Consider the following 10,585-nt stretch of genomic DNA (forward strand, 5'->3'; position numbering starts at 1 on the left):
CATTATCTATTACCAAGAGAATTTGTGCTATATTCTGATCATGAAGCACTAAACAAAAGCTCAACGCAAGGCATGCAAAATGGGTAGAGTTTCTTTACAATTTTCAGTTCGTAATCAAGCACAAAGCCGGAAACCTCAATCAAGTGGCTAATGCTCTTAGTAGAAGACCGTGCTTTCTTTCTATGATGCAAACTAATGTATTTGGATTCGACCATATCAAAGAGCTTTATGAAACTGATCCAGACTTTGGAGATGTTTGGAAGAGATGCTTGGAGGGTCCACAAAGAATTTTTGTAATTCAAGATGGGTTTCTTTACTATGGAAAGCAGCTTTGCATACCACAAATCTCTTTAAAAAGGAGTCCATTGTGAGGGAAGCACATGAGGGTGGATTAGCTGGTCATTTTGACCATTTTAAAACATTGAAGATGATTCAAAAAAGCTTCTACAAGCCTAAATTTAACAAGATGTGTCCAGGCTGATTGAGCGTTGTGAAACATGTAGAAAAGCAAAAATGCATGGGAGCAATAAGGGATTACATGAGCCTTTGCCAATTCCTACAACACATTGGGAACATATTAGCATGGACTTTGTGCTTGGATTGCCAAGGACTCAAGGAGGTAAGGACGCTATTTTTGTTGTTGTTGATAGATTCTGTAAGATGGCACACTTTATCTCATGTAACAAGACAAGTGATGCAACTCATGTGGCTGTTTTGTTCTTTAACAATATTGTCAAGTTACACGGCATTCCAAGAAGCATTGTTTCTGATCGCGACACTAAGTTTCTCAATCATTTTTGGCGTACTTTATGGGCTAAGCTTGGTACGGAGTTGAAGTAAGGATAGGAGCTTGTGTCATCTTCTTTTTTATCAATTCAAAACTCTTTTGAGCTTCTTTATTCCACTTGAACATGCCTGCTTTCAAACACTCAATTATAGGGGCAACCAAAGTGCTGAAAGTTTTGAATAAATCATCGATAGAAGGACACTATTCCATGAAAGCTCCTTATATCCAAAANGGTGTTGGAGGAGTTCTTTGCCAGGAAGGTAACCCATGGCTTATTTTAGCGAGAAGCTAAGTGGATCTACCTATGAAAAAGAGCTCTATGCTATTGTTCGCGTGTTGCAACTTTAGAGTCATTATCTATTACCAAGTGAGTTTGTGCTATATTCTGATTATGAAGCACTAAACAAAAGCTCAACACAAGGCATGCAAAATGGGTAGAGTTTCATTACAATTTTCAGTTCGTAATCAAGCACAAAGCCGGAAACCTCAATCAAGTGGCTGATGCTCTTAGTAGAAGACCGTGCTTTCTTTCTTTGATGCAAACTAATGTATTTGGATTCGACCATATCAAGGAGCTTTATGAAACTGATCCAGACTTTGGAGATGTTTGGAAGAGATGCTTGGAGGGTCCACAAAGAATTTTTGCAATTCAAGATGGGTTTCTTTACTGAAAGCCGCTTTGCATACCACAAATCTCTTTAAAGGAGTCCATTGTGAGGGAAGCACATGAGGGTGGATTAGCTGGTCATTTTGACCATTTTAAAACATTGAAGATGATTCAGAAAAGCTTCTACAGGCCTAAATTAAACAAAGATGTGTCCATGCTGATTGAGAGTTGTGAAACATGCAGAAAAGCAAAAATGCATGAGAGCAAAATCTTGGCACTTAAAACATCTTCTTCTAGTCATTTCCCCCTGAGGTTTCTTTTCATCACTCTTTGAAGATGAATTGGAAGAATTACGTCTATAACCGGCATGCCATAAGCCACCAATATATCATGCTATAGTCTGTTCCTCAAGATCTTGGGTATCACACATATTCAAACTCTCGAGTATATTCTTCTAGAGTCTAGTCTCCTTGGCGAAAGTTATGAAATTTACGATAATGCTCTTATTTTGTACGTATCAGGATGAAAGAAGCATTGTTTCTGATCGCGACACTAAGTTTCTCAATCATTTTTGGCGAACCTTATGGGCTAAGCTTGGTACGGAGTTGAAGTATAGCCCATCTTATCACCCTCAAACAGATGGAGAAACACAGGTAGTCAATCGAAGTTTAGGTGCATTGCTAAGAAGTTTGATCATGAAGAACATAAGAGAGTGGGAATCCTTGCTACCACATGCTCAGTTTGCTTCCAACAAGTCCGTGAATCGAACAAATAGTTAAAGTTCCCTTTGAAGTGGTTTATGGTAATAATCCTCTTGGTCCATAAGACTCCTCTCCTTAAAACCCATTATTTTGGTGGAGATGGTTATGCAATTAAAAAAGTTGAATGAGAAAGTAGTACAAGAGATAGAGAGACAAATAATGGCATATAAGAACTTGAGGAACAGACTATAGCAACCAGGAGAGTACTAGTAGTGGTAGTGGTTGAAATCCCAAAGCCAATTATAGACGTAGTTGTTCTAATTCATCTTCAAAGGGCGATGAAAAGAAACCTCAAGGGGATATGACTAGGAGAAGATGTTTTAAGTGCCAAGGTTTTGGGCGTGTGCAAGCTGATTGTCCAAACCGCAAGGCTATTATGTTGGTTGACGAAGAAGATGATTCCAATCATGAAGAAAACTAGCCAATTGAGGAAGTTAATGAGGAAGATGAGGATTCCCATGTAGAACCTGATGAAGGCGATATGCTAGTTATTCGGAGGATCTTACATGCTGAACATGAAGATGAAGAATCATCGCAACGAAAGGCCCTTTTCCACACGAGGTGTACATCACATGGCAAGGTATGTTCAATGATTATCGATGGTAGAAGTTGCACTAATGCTGTTTCGGAAGAGATGCTGACTACATTGGGTTTGGAGACTGAGGTACACCCCAAATATTACAAATTTGGGTGGTTGCAATATGATGGAGGTATGAAAGTCACTAAAAGATGCTTGCCATTTACTATTGGAAGACCTGGGCAAGCGTGCTTTTCATGATATTCATTAATAATTGATGGACGTAAGATCGTTTTGACGCCATTGCACCCTAAATAACTTTCAAAGAACGCATAGACCGTGTCTGATACGCTATTGACCAGATCACAAATTGGGCACATCAATAAAGCAGAGCCATTGCACATAACAGTAGCCATGACTTAGATAACACGAGCCAAGACGTTATTTGCTAAGTTTGATGATGTGCTATGTTAGAACTTCCACCCATGCGCGATATTCAACATCAAATTGACCTTATACCAGGAGCATCGTGGCCAAACAAAGCCGCTTATAGGATGAATACTACACTACAAGCTGAACTCCAAAGGCAAGTCGAAGAATTATTAGAGAGGGGAGAGCCTTAGTCCCTATGCCGTACCTGCTTGGCTTGTTCCTGAGAAAAATGGCACTCTGATTGATGTGTGTTGACAGTCGAGCAATCAACAAGATCACTATCAAATACCGCATCCCAATCCCAAGGTTAGCTAATCTATTTGTCCAATTACTTGGTTATAAGGCCTTTTCAAAGATTGATTTGAATAGTGGGTACCACCAGATTCGTATGAGAGAAGGTTGAATGGATGACCGCCTTTAATGTAATGCCTTTTGGTTTTTCAAATGCTCCGAGTAAATTCATGAGGCTTATGACTCATGTGTTTAGATCATTCATTGGGAAGTTTGTTGTTTTCTACTTTGACGATATCCTAATCCCTCGCAAAGAGGAATCTAAACATGGAATGCATTTGGAGAAGGTTTTTGAAACCTTACGAAGAGAGAAGCTATATGCACAACTCAAGAAGAACATCCTTTATACAAACAGTGTTTGCTTTCTTGGTTACATAGTAACTAGTGCTGGTATTCAAGCTAACCCAAGCAAGATCGAGGCAATCATAAGTTGGCCGATTCCTAGGTCAATTTCGGATATATGGAGCTTTCATGGAATGGTGTCCTTCTATCGATGATTTATCAAAAAATTCAGCACTTTGGTTTCCCCTATAATTGAGTGTTTGAAAGAAGTCATGTTCAAGTGGAATGAAGAAGCTCAAAAGAGGTTTGAATTGGTAAAAAAGAAGATGACACAAGCTCCTATCCTTCAGTTACCTAACTTCGATGTTTTATTTGAAGTAGAATGTGATGCTTCGGCTGTTGGTGCTGGAGGAGCTATTAGCCAGGAAGGTAAACCCGTGGCGCGAGAAGCTAAGTGGATCTAAATTGAAGTACTCCACCTATGCAAAAGAGTTCTATGTTATCGTTCGCGTGTTGCAACATTGATTCGAGATGGGTTTCTTTACTTTGGGCATACCACAAAGCTCTTTAAAGGAGTCATTGTGAGGGAAGCACATGAGGGTCGATTAGCTGGTAATTTTGGCCATTCAAAAGCATTGAAGATGATTCAAAAAAACTTCTACTGGCCTAAATTTAGCAAAGGTGTGTCCAGGCTGATTAAGCTTTGTGAAACATGTAGAAAAGCGAAAATGCATGGGAGAAATAAGGGATTATATGAGCCTTTGCCAATTCATACAACAGGGCATTCCAAGAAGCATTGTTTCTGATCGCGACACTAAGTTTCTCAGTCATTTTTGGCGTACTTTATGTGCAAACGATGAAGATGATTCCAATCATGAAGAAAACCAGCCAATTGAGAAGGTGATATGCTTGTTATTGAGAGGATCTTACATGCTGAAAATGTAGATGAAGAATCATCGCAACGAAAGACCCTTTTCCACACGAGGTGTACATCACTTGGCAAGTTTGGTATGTTCAGTGATTATCGATGGTGGAAGTTGCACTAATGCCGTTTCAGAAGAGATGCTGACCAAATTGGATTGGGAGACTGAGGTACACCCCCAAACCTTAACCCGTGGGTTATTTTAGCGAGAAGCTAATTGGATCTAAATTGAAGTACTCCACCCATGAAAAAGATTTCTATGCTACTCTTCGCGTGAACTTTGGAGTCATTATTTATTACCAAGAGAGGCACAAAAGTATCTTAGTCACCAAAAAAAGCTCAACGCAAGGTAAGGAAATGGGGAGAGTTTCTTCAGAATTTTCAGTTTGTAATCAAGCACAAAAATGGAAACCTCAATCATGTGGCTGATGCTCTTAGTAGAAGACCATGCTCTCTTCCAATGAAAAGACTACTTCTTCCAAACCACAAGGCTGTTATATTGGTTGACGAAGAAGATGATTCCAATCATGAAGAAAACCCGCTAATTGACCTGATCAAGGAGATATGCTTGTTATTCAGAGGATCTTACAAGTCACTAATTGATGCTTGGTCTCTTTTTCTATTGGTAAATCTATAAAGACCAAATTTGGTGTGATGTGGTAAAGATGGATGCTTGTCATTTAGTACTTGGAAGACGAGGGCTATTCATTCATAACACCTATTCATTCATAATTGATGGACGTAAGTCGTTTTGACGCCTTTGCACCCTAAAGAACTTTCAAAGAAGAAAAAGACCGTGTTTGATACGCTAATGACCAGATCACAAATTATTGGGCATATCAATAAAGGAGAGCCATTTTACACAACAGGAGCCATGGAAGACGCACAAGATAATGAGTTAGATACACTAGCCAAGAAATTACTTGCTAAGTTTGATGATGTGATTCTGAACCATTAGAACTTCCACCCATGCGCAATATTCGACATCAAATCGACCTTATACCAGGAGCATCGTGGCCAAACAAAGCCGCTTATAGGATGAATACTACACTACAAGCCGAACTCCAAAGGCAAGTCGAAGAATTATTAGAGAGGGGATTAATAAGGGAGAGCCTTAGTTCCTATGCTGTACCTGCTTGGCTTGTTCCTGAGAAAAATGGCACTCTGAGGATGTGTGTTGAGGGTCGAGCAATCAACAAGATCACTATCAAATATCGCTTCCCAATCCTAGGTTAGATGATCCATTTAACCAATTACTTGGCTCTAAGGCCTTTTCAAAGATTGATTTGAAGAGTGGGTACCACCAGATTCGTATGAGAGAAGGTTGAATGGAGGACAGCCTTCAATGGTTGGTAATGCCTTTTGGTTTTTCAAATGCTCCGAGCAAATTCATGAGGCTTATGACTCATGTGTTTAGATCATTCATTGGGAAGTTTGTTGTTTTCTACTTTGACGATATCTTAATCCCTAGCAAAGAGGAAGCTAAACATGGAATGCATTCGGAGAAGGTTTTTGAAACCTTACGAAGAGAGAAGCTATATGCACAACTCAAGAAGAACATCCTTTATACCAACACTGTTTGCTTTCTTGGTTACATAGTAACTAGTGCTATTCAAGCTATTCCTAGGTCAATTTCGGATATATGGAACTTTCATGGAATGGTTTCCTTCGATCGACGATTTATCAAAAATTTCAGCACTTTGGTTGCCCCTATAATCGAGTGTTTGAAAGAAGTCATGTTCAAGTGGAATGATGAAGCTCAAAAGAGGTTTGAATTGGTAAAAAAGGAGATGACACAAGCTACCTAACTTTGATGTTTTAGTTGAAGTAGAATGTGATGCTTCCTGTTGGTGCTGGAGGAGTTATTTGCCAGGGAGGTGTCCCGTGGCGCGAGAAGCTAAGTGGATCTAAATTGAAGTACTCCACCTATGTTATCGTTCGCGTGTTGCAACATTGATATTTATTACCAAGAGAGTTTGTGCTATATTCTGATCATGAGGCACTAAAGTATCTTAGTCACTAACAAAACCTCAAAATGGGTTAGTAATCAAGTAACAAAGCTGGAAACCTCAATCAAGTGGTTGATGCGACCGTGCTTTCTTTCTATGATACAAACTAATGCATTTGGATTCGACATGCTTAGAGAGTCCACAAAGAATTTGTGTAATTCGAGATGGGTTTCTTTACTTTGGGCATACCACAAAGCTCTTTAAGGGAGTCCATTGTGAGGGAAGCACATGAGGGTCGATTAGATGGTAATTTTGGCCATTCAGAAGCATTGAAGATGATTCAAAAAAACTTCTACTGGCCTAAATTTAACAAAGGTGTGTCCAGGCTGATTGAACGTTGTGAAACATATTATATGAGCCTTTGCCAATTCATACAACAGGGCATTCCAAGAAGCATTGTTTCTGATCGCGACACTAAGTTTCTCAGTCATTTTTGGCGTACTTTATGTGCAAACGAAGAAGATGATTCCAATCATGAAGAAAACCAGCCAATTGAGAAGGTGATAAGCTTGTTATTGAGAGGATCTTACATGCTGAACATGATGATGAAGAATCATCGCAACGAAAGACCCTTTTCCACACGAGGTGTACATCACTTGGCAAGGTGTTCAGTGATTATCGATGGTGGAAGTTGCACTAATGCTGTTACGGAAGAGATGCTGACCAAATTGGATTGGGAGACTAAGGTACAACCTAAACCTTAACCCGTGGCTCATATTAGCGAGAAGCTAATTGGATCTAAATTGAAGTACTCCACCTACGAAAAAGATTTCTATGCTACTCTTCGCGTGTTGCAACTTTGGAGTCATTATTTATTACCAAGAGAGGCAAAAAACTATCTTAGTCACCAACAAAAGCTCAACGCATGGCATGGAAATGGGGAGAGTTTCTTCAGAATTTTCAGTTCGTAATCAAGCACAAAAATGGAAACCTCAATCATGTGGCTGATGCTCTTAGTAGAAGACCGTGCTCTCTTCCAATGAAAAGACTATTTCTTCCAAACCGCAAGGCTGTTATATTGGTTGACGAAGAAGATTATTCCAACCATGAGGAAAACCCGCTAATTGAGGAAATTAATGAGGAAGATGAATCCCCATGTAGAACCTGATGAAGGAGATATGCTTGTTACTCAGAGGATCTTACATGTTGAACATGAAGATGATGAATCATCGCAACTCCCACACAAGGTGTACATCAACACCTTACAAAGTTGGGGTGGTTTTAAAATGGTGTAGGTATGAAAGTCATGCTTGGTCTCTTTTTTTATTGGTAAATCTATAAAGACCAAATTTGGTGTGATGTGGTAAAGATGGATGCTTGTCATTAGTACTTGGAAGACCAGGGCAATGTGATAAGCGTGTTTTTCATGATGGATACCGTAACACCTATTCCATAATTGATGGACGTAAGTCGTTTTGACGCCTTTGCACCCTAAAGAACTTTCAAAGAAGAAAAAGACCGTGTCTGATACGCTAATGACCAGAACACAAATTATTGGGCACATCAATAAAGGAGAGCCATTGTACATAACAGGAGCCATGGAAGACGCACAAGATAAGGAACATGAGTTAGATACACGAGCCAAGAAATTACTTGCTAAGTTTGATGATGTGATTCTGAACCATTAGAACTTCCACCCATGCGCGATATTCAACATCAAATTGGCCTTATACCAGGAGCATCGTGGCCAAACAAAGCCGCTTATAGGATGAATACTACACTACAAGCTGAACTCCAAAGGCAAGTCGAAGAATTATTAGAGAGGGGATTAATAAGGGAGAGCCTTAGTCCCTATGCTGTACCTGCTTGGCTTGTTCCTGAGAAAAATGGCACTCTGAGGATGTGTGTTGATGGTCGAGCAATCAACAAGATCACTATCAAATATCGCTTCCCAATCCCAAGGTTAGATGATCTATTTGACCAATTACTTGGTTCTAAGGCCTTTTGGAAGATTGATTTGAAGAGTGGGTACCACCAGATTCGTAGAGAAGGTTGAATGGAGGACCGCCTTCAATGGTTGGTAATGCTTTTTTGTTTTTCAAATGCTCCGAGCGAATTCATGAGGCTTATGACTCATGTGTTTAGATCATTCATTGAAAAGTTGTTGTTTTCTACTTTGACGATATCCTAATTCCTAGCAAATAGGAAGCTAAACATGGAATGCATTTGGAGAAGGTTTTTGAAACCTTACAAAGAGAGAAGCTATATGCACAACTCAAGAAGAACATCCTTTATACTAACAGTGTTTGCTTTCTTGGTTACATAGTAACTAGTGCTGGTATTCAAGCTAACCCAAGCAAGATCGAGGCAATCATAAGTTGGCCAATCCCTAGGTCAATTTCGAATATACGGAGCTTTCATGGAATGGTGTCCTTCTATCGACGATTTATCAAAAATTTCAGCACTTTGGTTGCCCCTATAATTGAGTGTTTGAAAGAAGTCATGTTCAAGTGGAATGAAGAAGCTCAAAAGAGGATTGAATTGGTAAAAAAGGAGATGACACAAGCTCCTAACCTTCAGTTACCTAACTTTGATGTTTTATTTGAAGTAGAATGTGATGCTTTGGGTGTTGGTGCTGGAGGAGTTATTAGCCAGGAAGGTGTCCCGTGGCGCGAGAAGCTGAGTGGATCTAAATTGAAGTACTCCGCCTATGAAAAAGATTTCTATGCTACTCTTCGCGTGTTGCAACTTTGGAGTAATTATTTATTACCAAGAGAGGCAGAAAAGTATCTTAGTCACCAACAAAAGCTCAACGCAAGGCATGGAAATGGGGAGAGTTTCTTCAGAATTTTCAGTTCGTAATCATGCACAAAAATGGAAACCTCAATCATGTGGCTGATTCTCTTAGTGGAAGACCGTGCTCTCTTCCAATGAAAAGAGTGCTTCTTCCAAACCGCAAGGCTGTTATATTTGTTTACGAAGAAGATGATTCCAATAATGAAGTAAACCCGCTAATTGAGGAAGTTAATGAGTAAGATGAATCCCCATGTAGAACCTGATGAAGGAGATATGCTTCTTATTCAGAGGATCTTACATGTTGAACATGAAGATGATGAATCATCGCAACTCCCACACGAGGTGTACATCAACACCTTACAAAGTTGGGTGGTTTAAAATGGTGTGGGTATGAAAGTCACGAATTGATGCTTGGTCTCTTTTTTTATTGGTAAATCTATAAAGACCAAATTTGGTGTGATGTGGTAAAGATGGATGCTTGTCATTTAGTACTTGGAAGACCACGGCAATATGATAAGCGTGTTTTTCATGATGGATACCATAACACCTATTCATTCATAATTGATGGACGTAGACGTTTTGACGCCTTTGCACCCTATAGAACTTTCAAAGAAGAAAAAGACCGTGTCTGATACGCTAATGACCAGATCACAGTTCATTGGGCACATCAATAAAGGAGAGCCATTGTACATAACAGGAGCCATGGAAGACGCACAAGATAAGGAACATGAGTTAGATACACGAGCCAAGAAATTACTTGCTAAGTTTGATGATGTGATTCTGAACCATTAGAACTTCCACCCATGCGCGATATTCAACATCAAATCGACCTTATACCAGGAGCATCGTGGCAAAACAAAGCCGCTTATAGGATGAATACTACACTACAAGCTGAACTCCAAAGTCAAGTCGAAGAATTATTAGAGAGGGGATTAATAAGGGAGAGCCTTAGTCCCTATGCTGTACCTGCTTGGCTTGTTCCTGAGAAAAATGGCACTCTTAGGATATGTGTTGATGGTCGAGCAATCAACAAGATCACTATCAAATATCGCTACCCAATCCCAAGGTTTGATAATCTATTTGACCAATTACTTGGTTCTAAGGCCTTTTCAAAGATTGATTTGAAGAGTGAGTACCACCAGATTCATATGAGAGAAGGTTGAATGGAGGACCGCCTTATGGTTTTTCAAATGCTCCGAGCAAATTCATGAGGCTTATGACTCATCTGTTTAGATCATTCA

General features: G+C 39.6%; 1 protein-coding gene across 1 annotated transcript; it reads left to right on the plus strand.

Annotated features, from left to right (window-relative positions):
• LOC109216976 (uncharacterized mitochondrial protein AtMg00860-like) lies at positions 8,769-9,410 on the plus strand. Its single transcript, XM_019381195.1, has one exon. The coding sequence runs from the start codon at positions 8,769-8,771 to the stop codon at positions 9,408-9,410; it is 642 nt and encodes a 213-aa protein (XP_019236740.1).

This window comes from Nicotiana attenuata, chromosome 2, assembly GCF_001879085.1.
Source record: "Nicotiana attenuata strain UT chromosome 2, NIATTr2, whole genome shotgun sequence".
In the NCBI taxonomy this organism is placed as follows: Eukaryota; Viridiplantae; Streptophyta; class Magnoliopsida; order Solanales; family Solanaceae; genus Nicotiana; species Nicotiana attenuata.